General features: G+C 57.0%; 1 protein-coding gene across 3 annotated transcripts; it reads left to right on the top strand.

Moving 5' to 3' along the window:
- The first annotated feature begins 573 nt into the window (after positions 1-573).
- SMPD4 (sphingomyelin phosphodiesterase 4) lies at positions 574-23,029 on the top strand. Of its 3 annotated transcripts, XM_021687884.1 has the most exons (20): positions 574-689; positions 2,854-2,937; positions 4,360-4,446; positions 5,044-5,186; positions 5,337-5,412; positions 5,975-6,083; positions 6,191-6,243; positions 6,701-6,852; positions 8,709-8,841; positions 11,301-11,372; positions 14,866-14,952; positions 17,452-17,597; positions 18,340-18,430; positions 19,022-19,122; positions 19,552-19,715; positions 20,155-20,360; positions 20,702-20,935; positions 21,131-21,262; positions 21,390-21,518; positions 21,613-23,029. In XM_021687884.1, the coding sequence occupies exons 1-20, from the start codon at positions 615-617 to the stop codon at positions 21,940-21,942; spliced, it is 2,604 nt and encodes an 867-aa protein (XP_021543559.1). In that variant the 5' UTR covers positions 574-614; the 3' UTR covers positions 21,943-23,029. The 3 variants fall into 3 exon arrangements, with proteins under 3 accessions (XP_021543559.1, XP_021543560.1, XP_044777048.1); XM_021687885.1 differs by lacking the exon at positions 14,866-14,952; XM_044921113.1 differs by lacking the exons at positions 5,044-5,186; positions 5,337-5,412; positions 14,866-14,952.
- Positions 23,030-25,002: the final 1,973 nt, after the last annotated feature.

Here is a 25,002-nt window from a genome sequence, read left to right as displayed (position 1 = left end):
TCCGCCTTTTGAACACTAAGCATATAACCACCAGCTTCATATAGCAAAAGTGCAGCAGTTTCTGCCTACAGGTCCTGTCCCTGTTGCTACTTCAATGAACTTACTAAGTTGCACCAAGAGTCTCAAGAATTCTTTCCTGACGGTTGCACTCAGTGATCCACAATAGGGAGATGTGTTAGGCGTGGGGGATACCGAGGCGGACCGCAGAGACACGTTTCTGGGCGATCAGGGTCAGACTGCATTGGTCATTCTCACTTGGGCAGCAGCCCCAGTGCAGTGCCTGGCATATAGTAGGCGCTCAATAAAGGCCTGTCAAAAGATCAGTCATTGCAGCGTACAATTATGCTGCGCCCGTTCCCCATTAGGGGGCGCGCCTCCAGGACCCTATTAAACAGCTTCTCTTTACGCGCACGCGCTCTTCTTACAGCTCCTACAGTCCAAGAACTCAGGGTTAAGGGACGCTGCTGCCCCCACTGCGCACGCGCTGTCAGAGATGTAACCCATAAACCCGGCCGGCCTTCACTGTGCGCACGCGCCTTTTGAGATAACTGCCGACCGAGTTGGTGGTGTGTTTCCCGCCAGGCCAGGGGAGGCGTGACGCCAGGCGCAGCTTGATGACGACATTTCGGTGCCGGTTAGCCGAATGGCGGTCTTCGTCCCTTAGGCGAGTGACTTCATGGGTCCTACAGGTGAGTGGTGGGAGCCGCGTGCGGGACGGTCTCATGTCCCCCCGAACCTCCGCCGAAGCCATCTCGGTTCCTGCACGAGCCGCAGGCCTCGAGCCGGACGTTGGTGTCTGTGTCCCTTGTCTGGCCGGCCGGCTGGGAAACCAAGGGCCCGGCTGCGCCCTCATTGCCATCTTCCTGGGCTGCGCCCTCATGCCACCTTCTCGCGCATCTCGCACACCCCGTCCTGGTGGGTGCCCGGTTTACGTTCGTTGAACGAGTTGGCGGAAGGAGAGATTCGAGTTGAAGTTGAGCCTTGGGCTCAACAAGCTGTGTGGGAGGAAGAGCCGGGTGTGGATTCTCACCCGGCTCTTGTTCCCTGTGTGGGGCGACCTTCCTGAGCCTCAGTTTCTTCATCTGTAATATGGAGATCCCGATGCTCACTTCACAGGGCAGTTGTGAGCAGCAAATAGGAGCATCCTCTGCTTCTCAGAGCGCAGCCAGAGGGAGGCCTTGGCAGTAGTGTGATTTGCTTGGCGTGATTGGCGTTGCCACTCTGAGAAGAAACCTCAAAAACAAGATCCGAAGCAGCCACTGAAGAAAGTGGCTGTAAAGTGGCGAATGAAGGGAACACTTGGTACACAGTGGAGAAAGGTGTGGTGGAGGAGCCTGGCTGGGGTAGGGTTAGAGAACAGGGCGTTAGGAGACACTGCCCTCTCTTGGAAAGACTCCTCGGTTTGGCACCTCTGGGCCTCAGTCCTTGAGCTGATGCCAGGGCAGGCTTCCTCTGAACAAGGAGGTACTTCCACCTCATCATCTCCAAAGCTTTGCCCTTTGCAAACAGGCCAGGATTTTATGCTGCTTTGATTATTTTGCTTTGGTCATTTTAATCAGTGTTCTCTTGGTTCAGGACTGAGGCCTTTGAGGTCTTCCTTAAAACTGAGTTTGATAGCCAGTGTCATGCAGAGAATTGAAAAAACCCTGGAGGTGTTTCTATTGTCAAGAGGCAGAGATTCACATCTCCTCTCAACTCCTCCACTGCCTCACAGCTTCCTTGCGCCTACTCTTTCCTCATCCACATACACTTCTGTTTGCCACCTCAACACTCTTACCCATGCTATGGGCAGAGCTGTGCCAGGAAGGCCATCGTCAGTGGGACTAGGCAGGCTCCCTTTCTGTTCAGTCCACATCTGGCTAGTTTCAGTTTCTGACCTGGGTGGACAGAGAGATAGGAATCTAGAGAGTTGCTCCTGATTTTCTGATGGCTTGTTCAAAAGCTCTCTCAGCTGAGCTTGCTCATCCCCTCCATTCATTCCATTCATTCTCATAGAGCACAGGTGACATACCTGTCTCTCTGGAAGATGTGTTCGGAGGTCTGTGTATTAGAATCTTGGCTCTGCCATTTACCAGCTAAGTGAGGGCAAGTGATTATCTCCTCTCTGCTTCCACTTCTTTTTATCTGTATTGACCTCACGGGATTGTTGTGAGGATATACGTTTTCTATTCTTCCTTAACAAACTTAGCAGCTTAAAACTGCATCCACTTATTATTTTAGAGTTACATAGTCCAAAAGTCTAGCAGGCTCCACTGGGTTCTCTGCTTAGGATATCACAAGACTGAAATCAAGGTGTTGGTTGGCTTTGTTCTTACCTAGAAGCCCTCGGAAAGAATCTTTTTCCAAGTTTATTCAAGTTGCTGGCAGAATCCAGTTCCTTCGGGTTGTAAAACTAAGGTCCCCGTTTCCTTACTGGCTGGCAGCTGGAACTGCTCTTATCTTATGGTCCGCCCCCTTGAGACATCAGTCATATCTGCAAAATTCCTTCATAATACCTAGATGAGCGTTTGATTGAATACCTAAGGATAGGAATCTTGGAGGGCTATCTTTAAAATTCTGCCTACCCCTGAGGATTAAACGAGGAAATATACGGAGGGTCCTTAGAAGCAGGCTAGCTTCTAAGGCACCCTTCTAGGCACCTAGCAAGTGCTGTACAAGCGTTACCAAGGATTCGCCACTGCACACTTGGCTCTGAAGCTGGCCATTGTGGACTGCATCAGCCTGGCATTTCTATAAAATGTGGAATTTGGCCGTGCAGAGTGTATTGAGTTATACAGATACTCCCCTGGCATTGTAAGGCAATATAATCTGTTGTGTGGCAGATGTTGAGATGTCGCCTTTGTTTTCTCACAGTGGTTTCCTAAGACGGCTGTTGTCAGCGGCCCCCAGGAGGCTGCTATGGCGTTCCCTCACCTGCAGCAGCCCAGCTTTCTGCTGGTAAGTACCAGCTGCCTTTGGGAATGTGAGCATGATGATTGCTCTACAGCTCAGGGACTTGCGAGTTCTTTCCCCTGACCTGAACTTTCTGCTGGGGTTTTTTTGAGGGGATGTGAAGGAAGTTGGCCTGGGGGTTAGAATCCTTAGACTTGACCCTGGCCCCTTCCGGTGTAGGATGTTGGGTTTACTCGAACCCCTGAGCCCTGGTTTTCTCATCTACAAGATGAGTTTCTCACCTACAAGGTAAGCTGATTCAAATCCATTTTCACTACTTGTGAAAGGATATACATCAGAATTTTCACATCTTGTATACTTTACACACTTCCTGGGGTATTCTAATAATCGTAACTGTCATCATTGGAAAATGGCGGGACTGCACTCTCAGTATTAAACATGACGCCGGGAAGTTACATGTGAGGCAGATAGCTGTGGTGTGAGGATTCCTTATTTCAGTTCCCAGAAGATACTTTCTGTAAACGTTTATTCAGAAGGACATCCTTCCTTGGTGCCCCTTCTAGAGCCAACACATGCGGTGCTATTGGCATTCAGTGCATAGAGGCCAGGCATGCGGGGAACCTTCCCACAGTGTGTGGCTGCAACAGCCCAGACCTTTATCTCTGATTGAGACACCACGCTCATTTGGAGGTGGCTGAGGCCTTAGATAGCCTTGGGCAAAGCCATATTGGTTCAAATTCTGGCATTTTCTCCTGATCTTAATCCACACCCCACGACCTTGGGTAGATTTCCTTCATTCTTGTCTTGAATGTTTCCTGGCCTATCCATCGCCTTCACGATTAGTGTCGACGTTTGGTTAAAGCCATCTGTCATTTCTAGCCTGCCTTGTTTCTTAAGGTAATGAATTCATTTGGCTCGTTACCTGCTGAACAGGGGATAGCTTGGTTAAGAGGGCTTCTGCTGTCTCCCTTGTTTTGTTGGGCATCCTCACTGATGATCACAGTGGTGTCATCACGGGTGGTCATCACAGGGAAATTTCCAGTTCATGTGTATACACTCAGGGAGTACTCTGTGGTCTGTGAGGGGTGCCCTACACAATAAGGGTCCTCTTCTGGCTGCAGGGCTGACCCTGGAGCTGACCCCCTGCTCTGGATTGGTTGGAAGTCACTTCTGTCGTGAAAATGTGTAGTACCCTGCTGTAACTGGGGATGCCTGACAGAGGGTGCAGGGAAGAAGCCTGAGAGTTGGCTGTCTGGGGAGCAAAGGACCCCCGCCTCTCCTAGTTGCATCCTTTAGGCCACTGACACATGCATGACCTGATGCACAAGATGCTGGGGAGCCATGCCCATGGTGTGTCTGACTCCTGCCTATCACTTGGGTTTCTGTTTTGATTTGAGCCAGAATAAGAGCAAAAACTGCCAAGTGAATATGCTCATGATTTTTTTGTTTGTTTGTTCTATCTTCTAGGCTAGCCTGAAAGCTGACTCTATAAATAAGCCCTTTGCACAGCGGTGCCAAGACTTGGTTAAAGTCATCGAGGATTTTCCAGCAAAGGTACGGTTCTGCTCGCATCTCTTTAGGGCATGTCTCATATACTCTTTGAAAAACATTCTTATAGCCCCTGATTCCCAACTCTGAGAGCACTGCCCTGCACAGAGGCCTGACCCACTATTGGACACATTTATGGACACATTTAAACATGTCAACATGTAGACCAGGGGTTCTCAGCCACAGGTGCTTCTGTCCTGCATGGGACACTTGGCAATGTCTAGAGACATTTTTGGCTGTCACACAGGGGAGGGCGTTACAGGTATCGAGTGGGTAGAGGCCAGTGATGCTGGTAACTTTCCCAAATTGCACAGGACAATCCACCCCAACAAAGAAGTGTCCAGCCCAAAAGATTGAGAAACCCTGGTTTTCACACTGAAAATATATATTTTATTTAAGCCATACCCAAAATTATCAAGTAGTAAGTGTAAGCCCAGGAAGCCAGCCTGGTCAAAGATTCTCACCCTGAAAATTTCCAGTTCATGTGTACACACTCAGTGAAGGAGGTGGACAAGGGTGTAGCGCTGGACTGGGCAGGAGGCCCCCGTGGCACACAGCCCAGCAGTGCGCACTAGTCAAAGCCTCCCCCGCACACCATTTCAGGAGCTGCACGCCATCTTCCCATGGCTGGTGGAGAGCATTTTTGGCAGTCTGGACGGTGTCCTTGTTGGCTGGAACCTCCGCTACTTACAGGGACGCATGAGTCCTGTGGAATACAGCATTGCGATGGAATTTCTAGACCCTGGGTAGGTAGGTTTGTCACCTGAGAGGGGCTGGATGTTTCCTCATGGTGATCCCATTCTTAAAGCACTGTATTTCTCAAAGTTAAGAAACAATCAAAGCAAGATGGTTTACAGTTCATTGCCTTGTTTTTGTTGGTTTAATTTCATGTTCAGTGGCCCAATGATGAAGTTGGTTTATAAGCTTCAGGCTGAAGATTATAAGTTTGACTTTCCTGTCTCCTACCTGCCCGTAAGTAAGCCGTGGGGTGAGCGTCGTGCTCAGGGCAGAGCGCCCTGCACAGCAGCTGCGGTGGTGGGTGCTGGGCAGGGCTTGGGGGGCTGCAGCCGTGGGCAAGAGAACGCGCCATGGTGTCTGCTCAGGGTCCAGGAGGCATCATTCCCAACTCTGCTCATGGAGAAGGCACCATGCGACCTGGTTTGTTCCTGGCTGAGTGGCAGGCAGGGCTGTGTGACCAGTTGCTCTGTTTTTCTGAGTTTCCAGTCCTTCAGTGGTAAATTGAGGGGTGACTTGCTTGGTGGATATCGGAAGCAAAGAAGATGGGGAACCTGAAGCCCTTGATGAGGCTCAGAAACACACAGCTGCTGCCCTTGCTGTTTGGGAGTCTTCCTGAGGATAGTGTGAGCGATTCTGAGTGGAGGCCCTCTTGCTCCAGCGCTACCCAGAGGACAGCAGTGCTCCCCCAGGCAGGGCCCATGTGCTGGTCGCCTCCGCAGCAGCCCTTCCCAAAGGCTGCCCCGCACGGGGGCACCCTGCGGAGCCTGCCCACAAACCCAACTCCCTGTCTCCGCAGGGCCCTGTGAAGGCGTCCATCCAGGAGCGTGTGCTCCCCGACAGCCCTCTGTACCACAACAAGGTCCAGTTCCCCCCGATGGGGGGCCTCGGCCTGAACTTGGCCCTCAGTATCCTTTGTCAGCCCTGGAGGGCTGGGGAGGCCATGGGGGGCCGGGACACAGTGCTGGGGGTGGCCCAGTAGCCCTGCCCGTTTGCCCCCTGACGCTGCCATCAGATCCGTTCGAGTACTACATGTTCTTCTTTGCTTTGAGCCTCATCACTCAAAAGGTACAAGAGGGGTGCCCCTGAGCAGCTTTTTACCAAAGCCCCCGTGGAGGGTGGGGGCTGTGGCCTAGGACTTTCTTTATCGTCCACGTCTTTTCCTTTCCCACCTCTGGGAATTTCTCCGGCTCATCCTCTGCATCCTCCTCCAGCCTTTGCTGCTCAAGCCATCCTCACTCAGGATGACAGGCCGGTGGGCACACTTGACCTGGGCACCCCGAGTGGTAGTTGGGGGGCTTCCTGTGGGAAGTGGTTGCATGCTGAAAAGGACTCTGGGGTCTAGTCAGGCCCCCGGTGGTGGGAACTTGTCTCCCGGTACTGCCCAGGGTGCTTGTGGTCGGGCCCCTGGGATGTGGCCATGTCCCAGGGCTCGTGTGCATTGATTTGAGCCCTGAGGCTGCTGGGGTCCACAGCCAGGGGACGGCACCCAGAGCCACACACCAATGCAGATTTGCTTTTCCAGCCACTTCCTGGGGCTCTCCACATACGAACTTCAGACTGTGCCTATTTCACCCTCGTGGACAGGTACCTGTCATGGTTCCTGCCCACAGAAGGCAGTGTGCTCCCCCCGCTCTCCTCCAGCCCCGGGGGGCCCAGCCCCTCACCAGCTCCCAGGTAAGGCTCTCTGGCTGCCCTGGCTCTTGGCCTGGGATGGCCCATCCCTGCGGCTAGCCTCTAAAGTCTGGCGCTTCCACAGGGGAGTGGCCTGGGCAGTGGGCATTGCTCACGGGGACAGTAGTGCCAGTCTTTGTCCAGGGTGCCCCAACGTTTCTTAGGCCTGAGATCCCCCAACCCCAGCTTCCCTTGCACAGACCGGAGGGCAGGGGTGAGGAGGATGTCTGTGCCTGAGTTTGCAGTGAGCAGGTCCTGTGGCCCCATGGACAAGGCCTGACTTTGGTTTGGGAGTGGGCTGTGTGCTGCCCATAGCAGCCCTCCCTACGTGTGGCATCCAAGCCCCACACCGAAGCGGTGGCGGGGGTTTCAGAGCATTGTTACCGGAGCTGATCGGTGGCACTGGGCAGGTGGTGCTGGAGGGAAAGGGCCTGTAGGCAGGCACAGCAGGGCTGATGTGGGGAGGAATAAGAGCAGGAGGAATCCGTGTAGGCTTCCAGACCAGGTCTTGGCCTGCGCCAGAGGTCTTGGGGTAAAGAGCCTCTGGTGCCAATCCAAGCAGGCTGGGCTGTGGCTGGACCGTGCAGGAAGGGAGTGAGCAGCCAGCCTCAGCCTGAGGGTGAACTGAGGCCTTCAGAGGCCTTTAGCCAGGGGCCGATTGGCCGCCTCTCCCCAGAGACGCTCGTGACCCGGGAGCTGCCACCCATGTTCCTCACCCTCCTCAACCTTGCTGGTGCACCTTCTTCCCTGGGAGGTGGGGTCTTTCCTGCCGGCACAGGAAGGCCCCCGAGGAAAGGGGATTGAAAGGAGGAGGTGGGGGCGTGGAAGTGGGGAGAGGCTGCGCAGGCGTTGGTAATGCTACGGCCGAGAGGCGCCCTGGGCTGGCCAGCTTCACGCCCTGTCAGAGGCAGGTTTCAGCTGCCAAGCTGTTTGCTGGGCCCAGTTGTGTTGGCTTATTTTAACCTAGAATTTCAGACTTAAAACTTGCCATGAATAACAAAAAACTTCCATAGGTCCTTCACCTACATTTCTGAATTGTTTTATTCTGTTTATCTGTATGTGTTTTTTCTAGGCCATTTGAGTAGGTTATAGACACAACGCCTGCTATTTTTTAATGTTTTGGAGTGTATTTCCTAAAAGCAAGTGCACTCTCCTACACAGCCACTGCGCTTTTATCTGAATCAGGAAATCCGTATCACTGCCAGGCCGCCGTCTCATCCTCAGACCCCACTCGGGCTGCCCTGGCTACCCCACTAACGTCTGCTACCCGGCTGGGGTCCAGCGCAGGCTCACTCGCTGCGTGTGGTTGCCTCTGGTCCCCCTTCAGTGCGGAACAGTCCTTCCGTCTTCCCATCTTTCCTGACCTTGACGCCTTTAACTGGTGCAGCCCGGGGGTGTGCAGAATGCCCTTATCTTGAGTTCTCTGGTGTTTCCTAGCGATTAGGCCCAGCGGCCGTGGAGTCTGTGTGCTGGTGACATTGTCTTGATCACTGGGCCAGGGGGGTGTTGGTTAGGTTTTCCTACTGTAAAATTAAATGGGTACTTTGTGCCAAGTTAATTAGCAAGAGGGCTTTGTTGGGAAGATACGTTGAGACTATGTAATTATCAGCGGTGTTAGTGTCCCTTGATTATTGCCAGCCAAATCAGTTATTAATAGGATGGTTGCCTAAGGGTGGTTGTTTGCTTTCATCCCTTACATTGACCAGTGCATGCTCTGCGGTAGGGAAGTGGATTTGGGGGCCGTCCTGTGATTCAGCAGGTGGTAATGGCTACAGTTGCCACCGATGTTCATGTTCAGATTGCCCCTGGTTGTGCCGGCAGGACCCCCTAACGAAGGCCTGTTTCTGTGTGTCCCTCAGGACGCCAGCCATGCCCTTCGCTTCCTATGGCCTCCACCACATCAGCCTCCTGAAGCGACACATCTCTCATCAGACGTCTGTGAACGCAGACCCTGCCTCCCATGAGATCTGGAGGTCTGAAACTCTACTCCAGGTGAGAGTGAGGAAGCCCTTCTCGTCTTCTGTTTCAAAATAAACTGTCCGACCACCTTCCGCCCCAGGGGGCAGAGGCCTAGACACTGCCCTCAGCCTGAGAGTGCTTCTAAATTGTTGGTGTTTTCCTGCTGTGACGTGCCCACCTCTCGAACATGGATGTCACTGGCAGTGCTGTTCATCCCAGGATTCACTGTCTGTGGAGTTTTGTCACTCGTGGTATGAGCGCTGCTCAGTTTCCATTGGATCCGTGTGCATGCAGGCTTGCCCCACACTGCACGTCTCCGACCTGCTCCCACAATGCTGGAAAGGTTTCCTGTGATCCCCCTCATTTGGGTGGATATTAAGCCCCTGCCCCAGTAGTGTTTTTATAACACTGGCCAGAAAAGGCTTGCAAAGCCTCTGACCTTGCTTGGCCGGCAGCCCCTATCCCTTCCGGGTTGGGATCCACATGGGAGGTGGTAGGGCCCCTTGTCTGCACTCGTGCGGGCTCCAGCCTCTCACGCAGGCTTGGGCTGGCTCCCTCCCAGGCCAGGCTGTCTCTTCAAGTACACCTTGGAGAGGTTCAGCTGGTTCTTGACGCTGGGGCGGAGTTGGTAGCCGCGAGCATCACTTACTGACAGCCTGACGCATGGATAAGATGGGGTTCTGTCCCTCCTGCCTCGTACATAACTCTTGGTGTATGGGCTGCTGCACTTTCAGCGGCCTCCATGTATGTCATCGTTGAGACCGCACCGGGAGATTGGATGGCTGGACTCAGCCTCCCTGTTTGCAGAGGGGCCCTGGTGCTTCAGATGCCCCCAGCTAATGTGGATTCTGGGCTGTGCCAGCCCATGAGGAGGGCTGGTGGCCAGGACACGGGCTTATGGGGCAGAAATGCTGGAGGGTTGTTCTCTGGACCAGAACGCTAACGCTCTCTCTTTTTTTTAATTATTGAAGAAAAAATTGCTTTGAATTGCGGTAAAATACACATGACATAAAATTTACCATCAAAGTATGCAGTTCAGTAGAATTACATATATTCATTTTGCTGGGAAAGGAATTTCTAGAACTTCCTCATCTTGTAAAACTGAAATTGCACCCATTAAACAGACGTTTCCCATACCCCCTCCTCCCAGCCCTTGGCCCCCTCCATTCTGCTTTCTGTGTCTATGATTTTGACTACTGTAGGATCTCATAGAAGCAGAATCATATGGTAATTAACACTTTTTACGACTGACTTGTTTCATGTAGCAGAGCGCCGTCAAGATTCATCCATGTGGTAGTATGTTGCCAAGTTTCTTTTCTTTTTAAGGCTCAATAATACTCTGTCACATGGATCTACCACTTTCTGTGTTTCCATTCATCTGTGGATGGCCACTGGGGTTGCTTGCACGTTTTAGCTATTGTGAATAGTTCTGTTATGAACACGGATGTACAAAAATCTCTTAGACACTCTGATTTTAATTCTTTTGGGTATATACCCTGAAGTGGAACTGCTGGATCGTGTGGTAATTCTGCTTAATGCTCTGAGGAAGCACCGTACTGTGTTCCTCGGCGGTTGCACCGTCAAAAGTTTCCACCAGGGGTGCATGGCCGTGCTGACGCCCATGATGTTCTGGGTTTGATTAGAGCCCCCCCTAATGGATGTGAGGTGGTGTCTCCCGGTGGTTTTGATTTGCACTTCCCTCATGGTTGGTGATGTTGAGCATCTTTTTGTGTCCTTATTGGCCATTTGTATGTCGTCTGGTGAAATATCTGTTCAAGTCCATTGCCCATTTTTGAATTGAGTGGCTTTATTTTTTTATTTTTTTATTTTTTTTTTAAGATTTTATTTATTCATTTGACAGAGATAGATACAGTGAGAGCGGGAACACAAGCAGGGGGAGTGGGAGAGGGAGAAGTAGGCTTCCCACGTAGCAGGGAGCCCGATGCAGGGCTCGATCCCAGGACCCTGGGATCATGACCTGAGCCGAAGGCAGACGCTTAACGACTGAGCCACCCAGGTGCCGCTGAGTGGCTTTATTTATTTGTGTTTGGGTTGGTTGCAGGAGTTGTCTATATATTCTGGATATCCATTCCTCCTCACATACATAATTTGTAAATACTTTCCCCCATACTGTGGGTGGCCTTTTTCACTCTGGATAGTGACTTCTATGTGCAAAATTTTTAAAATTTTCATGAATTCCGATTTATCTCTTTTCTTTTGTTGCCTGTGCTTTTAGAGTCTTAGCTAAGAAATCGTGGCCAAATCCAATGTCATAAAGCTTTGTCCTCACACTTTCTTCTATGAGTTTTATAGTTTTAGATCTTCCATGTAGGTCTCTGATCCATTTTGAGTTATTTATTGTTTCTGGTGGAAGTTCATTCTTTTGCATGCAGATACCCAGTTTTCCCAGCACTGTTTGTTGAAAAGAACTGCCCTTTGAATGTCACAACACCCTAGATGAAAATCATTTGACCACCCAGTGCTCTCTGCAGGTTTTTGTGGAAATGTGGCTTCATCATTATTCCTTGGAGATGTACCAAAAAATGCAGTCCCCTCACGCCAAGGTATGTTGCCGAAGTTTTTCGTCCCTGTCTGCTCTGGCCCTGGTGTGCCTGGTCCACCTGCTACTTCTTTTTTTTTTTTTTTTAAAGATTTTATTTATTTATTTGACAGAGAGATAGCGAGAGCAGGAACACAAGCAGGGGGAGTGGAAGAGGGAGAAGCGGGCTTCCTGCCGAGCAGGAAGCCCGATGTGGGACTCGATCCCAGGACCCTGGGATCACGACCTGAGCCGAAGGCAGACGCTTAACGACTGAGCCACCCAGGCGCCCCACCTGCTACTTCTTGTCCTTAATCTCAGCTAGTTTTCAAGGGCTAGATGGTGGGAAGCAGAAACTCACCACCACCCCTTACTCCAGTGCTGGGCAGCAGGTGGGTTTGGTTCTGTGGTGGGCTTCCATGGTGAGGGCTGGAGGCCTATCCTCTCTGGGGTCCTCCTCTTGCTACTTCCAGAGCCTCCTCCCTGGCAGCCGGAATGGATGAGGTTGTGGCATTGTGGGGGGGCAGGAGAGTCGCGGATGCCTCTGGGATTCACAGCCAGGTCTGTCCCCTCTACTGTCACAGCGCCTCCTGCTTTCCTGCTGAGGTGGCACCCGGCAGCCCTCGCTCCCCTTGGTGCCCACGCTGCCCACCCCCGCACCCTCCCCCCGAGCAGCGGCAGGCAGCCATCTGTGCAGCCGGCGGGGTCTGATGCCTTCCTGCACGCGGCCCGGCCTGTCTCCTCCTTCCCTTCCCTTCCTTCACTGGGCACCATGCTCATTCGCAGAGGCGTGGAGGCAGCTGTGTCCCCGAAACCTTCCCTGGGTCGCCATGCCCAGGGCCGGCTACCCTGTGGACTGGTCAGGGTAGAACGGCTCTGTCCGCTTAATAAGAGGCAGGGCGGGCACCTAGGTTCACACTCCATGAAACAGCCTGAGACACACGAACCGGGGCCCTGCTGGGGGCAGCCTCGGCCTGGGACCGACTGCGCCATCCGCAGCTTCTGTGTGCTTCTGGGCCGCCTCTTAGATGTTGCTTTTGTCGACACCAGACAGAATGCTTGAGAGATTCCTTAAGAATTAAGACTCTCTGGGCCTGAAATTTGTACGGGTGGCCTGTGACCTTCCCTCTGCGATTCCAGCATGGAGCAGTTCTTTTTCCGCTGCAGAGTCTCGGCAACCAGCTCTGCTTCCCTGCTCTCTGCTGAGTACCGGTTTGGGGAGCACCCCCAACTGCTGCTCTCTTAAAGTGCAGTGCAGAGTACCCCAAGTCTCTGTCCTTGGCGCCACATGGGACGGAGGGAAAGCCAGGACTCCTTCTTGGGCCTCTCGTGTCACTGAGGACCCGCGCTGCCATTCCTGCTTCCAGAGTGGACTTGCATGTTCCTGGCTAGTGCCCGGTGGTCAGGGGGCCGGGCTTCCCCCTTGGGTCCTGGGGGGCTCACTCAGCCCCTGTGCATGTGGCTTGGTCTTGCAGAGGCAGAGGCTGCTTTGCTGCATCGCCTTCCTGGCTGTTCCTTCTGTCTTCTGAGCTAGTGCGGGCACACTCGCTGTAATCTTGAGCAGATCTGCCCGTCACAAAGGTCCTCTAGGCTGTCTGTCACCTAGGAGGAGTGGTGGGCTGGACCTGCTGGGCAGGGGGGCCTTCCCCTTCTTCCCCACGTTTGCTTCCTCTTGGCCAGACCAGAGGGCACGTGAGAGCTGCTCAGAATGGCTGGTGGTTGGGGGACAACCGGGAAACCCCCACCAGGCACTGGGAGAGGGTTTGGGGTTTTTTGTTGTTTGTTTGGGGTGGTTTTTTTTGCCTCCTACTGAGGCTGACAACACAACCTTAGTAAACCTGGTGTGTGGGAAGTGCAGAAAGCAAGCTGGGGAGGTCTCCTTCTTCCGAGGCTCCTTCCTATCTACCCAGGCCTGTGCTGTGCCATGTAGAATCCTAGCCTTGGAGTCACTGTTTCCTGACGTTAGAGAGGCAGGAAGTGCAGCTCTGAGAGGTCCCGCGGTGCTTCCATGCCTAGCCTGGGTCCAGAGTGGATGCCTGCTCCATAGAGCCCGGGCCTCTTCTCCACCCCAGCTTACTGAGGAGGGCTTCTGGAAAGGCAGTTGGTCACTGAAGTCCTCACACTCCTGCAGGCTACTCTGGGGCCTGCCCGGTGTTCCTGTAGACTGGGCAGGTCCCCAGCAGGGAACCATGGGCTCCCCGATTCCCACTGAGCTGCGGCTGAGCCCGGGGTCTGGCCCAGAGGAAGGCCTTGAAGGGCAGACCCCTCCTTGCTGTGCTCCTTCCTGCCCTTGCTCTGCGTGTCTCTGGCTGCGCCTGTCTCCTCAAGGCCTGGCACACGCATGCTGACCTCTCCTGCGTGCAGCATGGTACCCAGTGGGAGGCGTGGCCCTCACCGGGCAGGACGTGTGCCAGGGCTGGTTCTGAGCTGTGCTTGGCTGAAGGGGACTGCTTTAGCAGGCCTTGTCACTGCAGGCGGGGAGGGCAGACGGTGGGGTGGGAGTGGACAGCTTTGCCAACTCAGCTGTCGTCGCCCATGTCCCAGGCTGTCCCAACCTCAGGGTTCCAGCTGCCTCTGGGTGCGTGTGGCCATGGCCAGATTCTGAGGGCCCATTGAGACTAGTGAAGGGCTCTGTGTGTCCGGAGTTGGGGAGTCCTGGTGAGGTGGGAGAGGTGGATCTCCCAGAATTTGAACCCATGAGTGTTTGCGCCACCTTCAACGATTTCCGGAATGTGGGGTGTGGAGGATGTTAGCCCTGGTGGGCTGAGCCTTGCTCATCTCTGTGCCACCCTGGGAATCAGCCCCCACAGAGAGAACCATTCAGGAGGGGTCACCGATTGGATCTTTGATACCTAGGAAGTGACCACATCATATATCAATTTGGTAAATTTCTCTTTGGGACAACCCAGGGAAGTCCAATAAATGACATATTTTTCTTAGCAGAGAGGTATCCATTAGGAATGGGCTCCTCAAAAATTTCTTTTCTGAGCCTCAGGGCCTTCAGGGCCTTGGTGGCTGGCAGTATGTCCCAGCAAGGCCCCCGGGGTCCTGGCGGGGTGCAGCATGCACATGCCGCACACACGGAGGTTGGGGAGGGCAGGACCCTCTGGCAGGAAGTGAGTCAGGCCGACCTCAGGGAGCTGGAGGGACCTTCAGGCCCAGTGATGTGGAGGACGCTGCCCAAGTGACCTTGAGCGTCTGTCTCTCTGCCTGGCAGGTGGAGGAGCGGCCCTCGGGCCTGGCTCTGGGCTGCCCACCAGGCAGGGCCCCTTAGGGCTGCTGAGAGGGTGGCGTCCCACTGGCCTGAGGCTGCGGGGCTCTGACTGTGTGGATTGTCACTAGATTATCACTGACGGGCTTTTGTTTTATTTTTGTTTTTTGTTTTCTCTCCTCACTTCTGGGCTCATTTTTGTCTTTCTCTCCCTGCTGTCCCCTCCCCGGTCTCTCCCCTCCTGTCCCCTGCCCTGCCCTCTGCCCTCCCCGCCTCTTCTCGGCTTCTCTGTTTTGTTGTCTCTCAGCTGGAGGTTCTGCACTACCGACTCAGTGTGTCCAGCGCCCTCCACAGCCCCGCCCAACCCAGCCTCCAGGCCCTCCACGCCTACCAAGTACTGGCTGCTCTCCTATTGTTCCGTTTCACCCCTGCCCTGTGGTGTGAGCCATGGAGCGCATGGCAGTGCAGTGGTAAAGCGAGGGGCCTGCCGGGGGCCGGCTGGGGTGACTCAGACCAGTTCCAAACAGAGCAAGGCCAGTGTGTGTTGGGGATGGTGGCGAGTGGCCATCTTTAGCCTGCCTTGGCCCTCAGCTTGGCAGACTAGCCCAGGTTTGGGGGGGTGGGGCCCCCAGATCTGCCTGGCCAAGCCCCAGGCCAGCCGGAGTTTGCAAGCTCTTGGGAGTCGGTGGCTTCTGTGCTTGGCCCTGGTCGGAAGAGTGGAAACAGTGCGGCCTTTGTGGCGGCCCTCCCCACCCGCAGTGCAGGCCTGGCGCTCAGGACCTCACTGAGCACAGGGACACCCCGCGGCTCATAGTGGTGGGCTCTGTTGACCCCAAGCCTCTGTGAGGCCAAGGGGCGGGGAGGACAAGGGCTCGGCCTCCCAGCCTGGAGAGGCTGTCGATCCCTGAGCACACCGGGCCCTGGCCTCTTGTGGACTTGGGCGCTCCTCCAGAGGCGGGCAAGAATGGGTGGGGGCCTCGTGGAGACGGGTCTGCTTTAGGCAGGGATGACCGGTGTGGACGGGTTTGAGGTTGATAGGTAGGGTTCAGAGCTGCAGGCTCTTTCAGGGCTGATGGAGTCTGGTAGCTCACGATTCACAAGATGAATGCCACGCAGTCTGGGCAGAAAGCATGTGTCTAGGTCCGTGCTCAAGGCCAGGGGTCTGTCCGGTTGCCCTCGGTGGGAGCACACAATAACACTTAACCGGATACTTGAGTGCAAGATGAGAAATCGGGTTTGCTGGGATGGGGTGGTGAGCACACACAAGGTTCCCTCTCAGAAGCAGCAGCTGCTGGGAAGAAGGAAGAGAACAGTCCCGGAAGGGCCGGCAGGGGCGGGCTGAGCACAGAAGCGGGTAGCACTCCAGCCTGTGTTGGGGAAGGTCTCACCGGGCTCAGAGCAGGATCCCTGGAGAAACGTCCATGGCAGGAGAGGTTGCTTAGCTAAGGGCTGAGCCCAGTAAGAAGTGGCCCAGGCTTTGGGAAAGTGTCCCTAAAGGGCATGCAGCTGGAGGAGGCCACGTGCAGCTGTGGCCAGGCTCCCGTGGGGATTTGGCTCGGTGGGGGCGTGGGGGAGAGGCGGTCGGAGGAAAGGTTTGGCTTCCCCCAGTGGGAAGACGGCCCGAGGGGCTTCCAGTGTGACGGGAAGGGCCTGTGCAGATGAGGAGGGGGCGCAGTTCTGGTTCAGCGCGGATGTTCTGTCCTCTGTTGCGGAGACAGTGGCGGGGTCGGCAAGGGCCCAGGAATGAGAAAGGGCAAGGCCCCTGGGGGCGCGGGGGGTAGATTCCAGCCTGGCATCAGTGCCCTCTGAAATTTCATTATTATGAAAGTATCTTACACTTTTTTCTGCAAATGATGCAAATTCATCACACAAAGACTTAAACACACAGAGAAGCAGCAGCCACTCTCACGAAGCCCCATAGCTCCCTGCACGGGCGCACTGGGCATGGGGTGCGTTGCCTGGGCCTGCGGAGGTAGATCCGTGGCGGGGCGGTGGCTGGGTGCCCGGGCCGTGCCAGGAGGCATGGCCTCTGCCAGCCGCAACATTGTCGGGATCCGGACTAGGCTTCCGAAAGTTCCTCTGTCGAGTCTGTGGAGGCCCCAGAGGCCTGGGGTTGGTGAGTGTGGGGAGAGGAGCATGTCTGGGCACCCCAGAGCTGGCAGGTAGCCGGGGCCTGCTGGTGCCATCCTCTGCCAGTCAGGGGACCACCCTGTTCTCCGTCACGGCACAGCCAGCAGGCAGGCTATCCTTTCAGGTCTGAGTCTTAAAGAGCCTACGTGAACTTGGTGAATCGGAACTTCAGCCCACCAGATTGAGCGTGCTCTTGTCTTGGGGGTCGTGCTGACCACAGGTCCGTTAGCAATAGAAGGGCCACCCTGGGCTGAGCCCCCAGCTGGCGGGTCCAGAATAGGGAGTGGAGGGAAAGGTGGGGGTTGCAGCGGGATAAGGAACTGGGGAGAGTTTCTGCCTGAAAAGGGAAGCCAGGCCCCCAGGGAGCTGTCTCCACACACCCGGGAGGCAGGCAGGAGACCCAGAGTCTAGATCCAGGGGGTGGGGGGGTGGGGATGCCGGCCTGCCTCACCCCCTCCTGCTCCTCTGGCTGGCCAGGAGGTGGGGACCCCTGAGGACTTGGATGGGCAGCAATGACCCGAGTCAGCCACGGAGGGTACAAAAGGGTTTGAAGCCCACAGTGAAGCCCTTCGCAGGTGTGTTGCCTGGGCCTGCAGGTGCTCTTAGCAGGTCTCAGGGCCAGCGAGCGAGGCGCGGGGAGGGCCCTGGGGGTGGCCCACGCGTCCTGTGGGGGAGAAACGGTTCTGGGCAGGACATGGCCAGACGTGGGGGCCCCACCCCAGACTGGCCTGGGTCCTGACACTGCCCCCCCCCCCCCCGCTAGGAGTCGTTCACGCCCACCGAGGAGCACGTGCTGGTGGTGCGCCTGCTGCTAAAGCATCTACACGCCTTTTCCAACAGCCTGAAGCCCGAGCAGGTCTCTCCCTCTGCCCACTCCCACGCCACCAGCCCCCTGGAGGAGTTCAAACGGTGGGTACAGGGCCGTGCACAGGGTTCCTGTGCCCCTGGCTGCCTCGTCCTGCACGCACGTTTCCCGCAGTGACCTGTCCCTGGGGTGTGAGGGACGGCCTGTGAGGCCTCTGCAGGGTGGGGCAGGTGGGACATCACCGTGGGTTTATCTCCCCACCCCCACTCAGGCCTCTCATTCGAGGCCTGCCCTCTTTGGTGGAAAGAGCCAGACTGGCCAGAGGGGCCCCGTCTTGCTGCCCTGTCTTGTTCCCTCCTCCCCAGCAGTGGGCAAAGTGGGAGCTCTACAGTGACCGCGTTCCTCGGAACGCCCAGGAAAGCCAGTGGGCTGGGAGCCCCTTCACCACAAACCACAGTTAGACTCATTTGTCACTGGAGACTGAGCTCTGTGCTGCGCCCTCCCCCGCTCTTCCCCTCTGCTCCTCCTTCCCTCCGTCAGAAGAGCTGGGATGGTGGCCTGATTCCTAGGCTGACTGGGGCCAGCAGAGCAGGTGACTTGTATCTGGCCAGCCAAGCAGAGGTGGTCACAGGAGCCTCACTAGATCATCCACATGTGTGCTGTGTGACCTTGGGACCTTACCTAACGTCTCTGAACTCTGGTTTCTTCTTCTGAAAAATGGGCCCGAAAGTAGGAGACCTTACCTCCAGGGAGTGCCCCTCGTTCGCCCTGGCAGAGCTGGCCCTTGAAAGCAGGAGACACTGGGCTCGCCTATGAGGGGACCCTCTCCCCTCCTCTCCCCTGCAGGGCCGCCGTCCCGAGGTTTGTCCAGCAGAAGCTCTACCTCTTCCTGCAGCACTGCTTCGGCCACTGGCCCCTGGATGCGTCGTTCAGAGCTGTGAGTGTCAGCCCCATCTCGCCGCCCTTGCCCTGTGTGTGCCCCGGGGGAGGTCCTGTGGGGTGAGCGCAGGAGGGATCAGCTGTTACTGCCAAGGCCTGGTGAGGAGGCCTTGGGGGCTCTCGTTCTGCTCGTTTGAATTTCCAGAGCCAACCCTCAGGTACAGAAAAACTCTGTGCGCCCTGACTTTGACCCCAGGTGTCCATGCCGGGTGGGTTCCCAGCCTCACCGAGCTGCACCTCGCCCGCTCAGCGGGGGGAGCACTCCATGTTCCGTGTTTCTGGAGGGCTCGACGTCACAGGGGCTGGTACTGATGTAGCATTGTGTGTCAACCAAATAAAAATTAAAAAAATAAGCATCGTGGGAGGGTGTGTGGAGTTCCCTCCTGGGCCCTCTGAGGGCAGCAGGTGGGAAGAGGCCAGAACCTGGTGGCACCCCCAGGGGAAGCCCCACAGTTAGACTCATCCCTGCTCACCCGAGCTGCCTCCCGGGAGCTGGGCTCCAGGCCACCCCCGGATTTGGCCCAAAGCCGCAGCCCCACAGCTCCCTGGAGCGCCGGCTGCAAGGCCCTCAGCGCACACGTGTCACCAGGTCCTGGAGATGTGGCTGAGCTACCTGCAGCCCTGGAGGTATGCGCCCGAGAAGCAGGCTCAGACCAGTGACTGCCAGCCCCGGTGTGTGTCAGAGAGATGGTGAGCCCTGGCACGCTGTCCTCCTGGCAGGTGGGGGGGGGGGGGACAGGCCACCCCCTCCTTGACCCTTGACTGGGCTGTGTTGCCTGGGCCCCAGGATTGATCTCCCGCAGAAACAGCTGGTGGCTCTCTCCTCTGCGCTGTCCCCTTGCTGTTCTTGTCCACTCAGGTGTCCGTTCACACCCACCCCCAAACTGCCCCTCGACTTCCTCCACCCTTCTTCACTAGCGCTCTGCCATAGAGGCCTTGTCTTCTTGGGAAGGGCCTCATCCTGGGGAGGACTGTGTCGTCCACAGGAGGCCTGGTTCTCCCCCACCTCCCTGGTCCCTCAGCCACCAGGAGGTCATGGCTGGGGAGAGTCTGGAAGCCAAGGAAGAGCAGGGGGCGCAGTGGGAGGTGTGGCCCCTGACGCAGCACCTGGGTCCCCAGGGCGCCCTTTGTGCAGGAGAACCTGCTCATGTACACCAAGCTCTTCGTGGGCTTCCTGAGCCGCGCACTCCGCACCGACCTGGTTAGCCCCAAGAACGCACTCATGGTGTTCCGAGTGGCCAAAGTCTTTGCCCAGCCCAACCTGGCTGAAATGATCCAGAAAGGTAAGCCCTTCGCGAGAGGGGAGCGGTACTTAGAGAGGGAGCCCCGGACCCCGCGTGTGCCTCCCAGGCTTGCAGCGGCCTGGCCAAGGTGGCGTGGGGGCTCCTGGTGCGCGGTGGCGGGGGGCAGGTCTGAGGCCCGGCATGCCGGGCGGGAGCTGTGGGGGTGCCAGAGGGAGGGGAAGCAGCGTGCAGAGCTCCATCTCCCTGGTGACTCTCGGTGGCGGCATCAGAAAGCAGTCTTGGTTCCCGTCACGTCTTAGATGCGTCTGTGGGGCGTTAGCTTCTCTGGCTTTCCTTTGTGAACATCGGCCTTCCCGTGGGGACTGACGGGGGCTGCAGGGGCCTCGGGAGCCTCCGCGGGCGCCCAGGAAGCCTGCCAGTGGCGACGGGGTGTTGGGTGCCGTGGAAGCTGAAGCCAGACTCGTGTCGTGCTCTCCAGGGGAGCAGCTCTTCCTGGAGCCCGAACTCGTCATCCCGCACCGCCAGCACCGACTCTTCACGGCTCCCCCCTTCACCGGCAGCTTCCTGTCCTCGTGGCCGCCGGCCGTCACCGACACCTCCTTCAAGGTGAAGAGCCACGTCTACAGCCTGGAGGGCCAGGACTGCAAGTACACCCCGATGTTTGGGCCCGAGGTCCGGACGCTGGTGAGCTGGGGCTCCCCCGGGCCACACGGCCGTCCGGAGGCTGTGGGAACTGCAGGGGGGTTGGCGCACACGCGTTGCAGGGGGGATCTAAGGTTGGGTGTCGCCTGGACGCTGCTTGGCTCCTACCCTTTTTTTTCACTGAGGTCTAATTTTTTTCTGATAACAAAGGCAGCATTTGTTGGAAGCTTTCACATTTAGAATATGCATGTCTTAGTCTTAAGAACTCCTCGGCCCATCCTGACCTGCTGGGGGCTCCCGCAGGGCCACCTGCCAGTCCCCTGGTGGCCAGGCGGCACGAAGCGGCCCACCGATGCCGGCTGACGGGCCCGCGCACCCCGCAGGTCTTGCGCCTGGCTCAGCTCATCACGCAGGCCAAGCAGACCGCCAAGTCCATCTCCGACCAGTGCGGGGAGAGCACGCCGGGCCGCCCCTTCCTGTCGTGGCTGGGCTTCTGCTCCACAGACGCGAACGGCTGCTACCCAGCCAACGACCTGGATGAGATGGGGCAGGACAGTGTCCGCAAGACAGACGAGTACCTAGAGAAGGCCCTGGAGTACCTGTGCCAGGTGTTCCGAGTACGGGCCGTGGGGGCTGCCCCCTCCCCACTGTGGGGGCCCGTGGGAGGTGTAGCCTGTACCGCTGAGGTCCTGTCTGGGTCCCCTCGCGGTCGCCGTTCCAGGCCCAGGGCCGAAGCCCCATGTCCTCCCTTCACCTGGAAAGTGAAAGCAGGAAGCAGCGCAGCCTCCTCAGAGCGCATCCCCCCCCAACAGCTCAGCGAGGCCCAGCTCGCGCAGCTCACGCTCGCCTTGGGGACAACGCGGGACGAGAACGGGAAGAAGCAGCTCCCGGACTGCATCGTGGGAGAGGACGGGCTCATCCTCACGCCCCTGGGCCGGTACCAGGTAAGGTCCGGGTCCAGGAGGGCTCCTCCCGTCCCCCATCGCCTTGGACGCGCCCGCACGGGTGTGTTGGCGGGCCTGCCCGCTCGGCCCGGGCTCCCCTGGGCCTCGCCTCTCATCCTGCTTCTAGATCATCAATGGGCTGCGGAGGTTTGACATCGAGTACCAGGGGGACTTGGAGCTGCAGCCCATCCGGAGCTACGAGATCGCCAGCCTGGTCCGCATGCTCTTCCAGCTGTCGTCCGCCATCAACCACAGGGTGAGTGCCGGGGGGCGGGCGGCCCTCGGGGAGAGGCTGGGTGAGTGTGCGGCCCTGCCCGCGCCCACCGCCCCCGCCTCTGTCTGCGCCCCAGTTTGCAGGCCGGATGGCAGCCCTGTGTTCCCGGGCCGACTTCCTCGGCAGCTTTTGCCGCTACCACCTCATGGAGCCTGGGCTGACGGGCAGGCACCTGCTGAGCCCCGTGGCACGGGGGTCCACAGTCAGCCGTGCCCGGGGCCCGAGGCTCAGCCTGCGCTTCCTGGGCAGCTACCGGACGCTGCTCTCGCTGCTTCTGGCCTTCTTCGTGGCCTCCCTGTTCCGTATCGGGCCCCTGGCCTGCACCCTGCTCCTCGTGCTGGGCTATCTCCTCTACGCTGTGGCCATGACGCTGCTGACCGAGCGGAGCAAGCTGCACCAGCTCTGACCTCGGCCCGGCGCTGCCCTGGCCCAGCCAGTGAGAGGGGCCACACGGCCCCTCTCTTGAGCCTGCGGCTACCTCTGAGCGACGGGGCATTTTCCTGCAGCCACGGAGGCATGCGTAAGAGAAGCTAAAACAGGAGGCGTGTGGTCCAGGCTTGGCAAGGAAGAGCATGGCATCATCGGGCCTGTTAGTCTCACAGGGCAGCCCTGGACCCGGCCGCTTGCTCCTCTCTGCTTCCCTCGGCGCCGGGCTCTGCAGTGACATGGCTCTTGGGGCCTTTCTCTCCTCTGACCGTCCTGGGTCGAGCTGTGTGAAGCTTGGGAGGCAGTGCTCCCCGGGTGGGGCCTCGCCGTCCGTCAGGTTGGCAGGGTGGTGCGAGTCTCCTCTCCCTGGCGACAGCAGGACAGTAGCTCGGCCTCTGGCTCCAGAGAAGAATCCCAAACCCTGGAGGTTCCTGAGAAAGTTAGAGGCTGGGTGGTTCTGATTCCTAACCCCCCGTCACATTTGGCAAATGAAGGTCATTCTCCACGCGGTCCTGGCAATGCCGAGGCTGGGCCATACAACTCCACTCTGTCGGAGAAAAGATCCTCCAGGAGCACAGATGCTCAGTGGGACGGTGCTTCACCTCTGGCTCCCTCCTCGTCCCCAAGCCATTAAGCATGTCGCTTTGTGGTGGCCCAGCCTCACTGCCTCGTCGGGACAGGCACTCATACTCCATGGGTGGAGGGGACGCAGCAGGAGTCGGGCATCGTCTGGGCTGCAACCAAAGATGGTCACAGGCATTGTTTGTATCTTCAGTAAAATCAGGTGCAAAGGCCCTAACTTTTTGATGACATTTAAATGTTCAGTTACACATTCACGGTCAGAAGTCCTCCCCACCGGGTCTCAGGCACTTTCGTTCATCATCCAGGTGACGCACCAGGGAAAACATCTCAACAGCGATTTTAAACCAAGCCTTTGTTTCTGTTTTTAAGTTTTCAAATTGTACATGTCGAGTTTTATATTTCCATGTAAACTCAGAATAATGGCTTTCTGGGGCCTGTGACCAAGTTTGTAACCAACCACGGATCTGAATAAAACCTGTTTTGGCTCCTGAGTCTTCTGGTGCTGGGGCTCAGCCCCCAGCGCAGTTGCCTTGACGGTTCCCCCAAATGGTTGGGGATGGCAGCGACCAGGGAGGTGCCACAGTCCCTGCCCAGGGGGACGGCGGGTCGGTTTGTTTACAGTGGCAACAGACCAAGGCAGACGGAAGCGGTGAGGCGGCCGTGATGACAGAGGGCAGCTCCCGGGAGCTCCAGAAGCCAGGCCCAAGCGGAGTCGAAGCTGGGAGAATCTTGCCTTCCATTCGGCGTATCAAAGTTGGCCTTGATAAAAAAAGCAACGCTGGAACGTGAGTCGAATTTTCTGTGGCTTCCGGAAGCTCGGAGGGTTGTGAGTGCCGCTGGGAACTGAAGTGCGCCCCCACCAGCCCCATGTGAGCACCTTGTTTAGGGTGCTTAGCCAGGTGCCAGTGTCCCGTGTTCCCCTGTCCCTAGACAGGATGGTTGCTTTTGTCAGACTGATGGAAGTAAGATGACATCATTTCTACAAGTTCAGTGGTAACAGATGAGTGGCTTTTGTCCCCAGACTCATTAGAGGATGTGAGCACACAGAGATGATGGTCTGGAGTCCGCCATCAGCGGCACCGTCTGCCCACGAGGACGTCCACCCTCTCCCCGGGGATGGGGTGTCCCCCCACCCTCCACTTTTCCATGGCTTCCCTTGTCCACGTTTCTCTTGTGCCCTGTTTTCACCTGAAAACATTCTCTAACACCCAAAAAGCACAAACGGAACACTCCACCCATGTACCCATGAACTCTGAAGCAGCCACCTGCTGTGTGCAGCGTGCACGGCGCGGGGCGCCTGGAGGGAACAGGCCGGAGCTCCCGTTGGCCCAGGACCTCGTGGTGCAGTCCAGCAGCCATAAGGAAGGTCAGGGAGGGGCTGGTTCCCGTGGCCGGGGCTTGGGAGGTGATGTCTGGAGAGACCACCGTGCCCCGTGGCTCCCCCTGCAGGAGCAGAGCTGCTGGCTGGCCGGCGGCTCTTCCAGGCAAGGGCAACTTGGACCTTGCCTTCACGGTGACCCGCATTAGTTTGCGAAGAGCTCTCGCTGCACAGTTTGAGAAAGGGCTGGGGGACAAGGGCAGAGGTACAGGAGCCCTGGAGTCACAGCTGGGGGGACAGGAGCCTGGCGGGGGGCAGCGGGGGCAGCAGTTCCCGCAGCACAATGAAAGTGTAAATAACACCCGAGGGCAGAGGCTACAGGGTCTGGCTCGGGGGGGGTCAGATGGGGTTCCCGCCGCCCATTCACTCCTGCCTCCTGGAGCCTCACCTCCCGCTAACTAGCTTGCCCCCACTGCTCCTGCTCACTCCTCCGCCCCAACTGCCACCAGAGGGCCAGATCCAGACCCCTCAGACCACATGGCCCCGGGCCTTTTGGTGGCATTCGGCCCAGGAAGCACAACGCATAATGCTCTGGAGGCTTCGCTCAGCTCTCGCGCCTCTGAGACTTGCCAGCCTCTCAGGGGACATTGTTCCCAGGAGCCCATGCTGACCCCGCTGCCTTTTTTTTTTTTTTTTTTTTTAAAGAGTTTATTTATTTATTTGAGACAGAATGAGAGAGAGAGAGAGCTCATGAGGGGGGGAAGGGTCAGAGGGAGAAGCAGACTCCCTGCCGAGCAGGGAGCCCGATGCGGGACTCGATCCCGGGACTCCAGGATCATGACCTGAGCCGAAGGCAGTCGCTTAACCGACTGAGCCACCCAGGCGCCCGACCCCGCTGCCTTTTGACACCAAGTCCCTCAGACCCCGAGGCTTCAGCCAGCCCCACCCCTGACCCCAGCTGGCTCAGGCTCTGATTGCTCAGTGTAAGTGACCCAAGGACTACTTCCCCTCTTTGATGTCCAAGAGTAGCTCAGACCCTCTGGATGACCAACCCTCAGTGATAAGCCTGACGTTATCAATAGAGGTGAGCGGTGACTCGTGTAGCTTTCACTTAAAAAATTTAGCTAGCTTTGTTTGACT

The sequence above is a fragment of the Neomonachus schauinslandi genome, chromosome 14 (assembly GCF_002201575.2).
Source record: "Neomonachus schauinslandi chromosome 14, ASM220157v2, whole genome shotgun sequence".
NCBI classification, from domain to species: domain Eukaryota; kingdom Metazoa; phylum Chordata; class Mammalia; order Carnivora; family Phocidae; genus Neomonachus; species Neomonachus schauinslandi.
The sequence above is the reverse complement of the archived record's forward strand: the minus strand, read 5'-3'. Positions and strand labels throughout refer to the sequence as shown.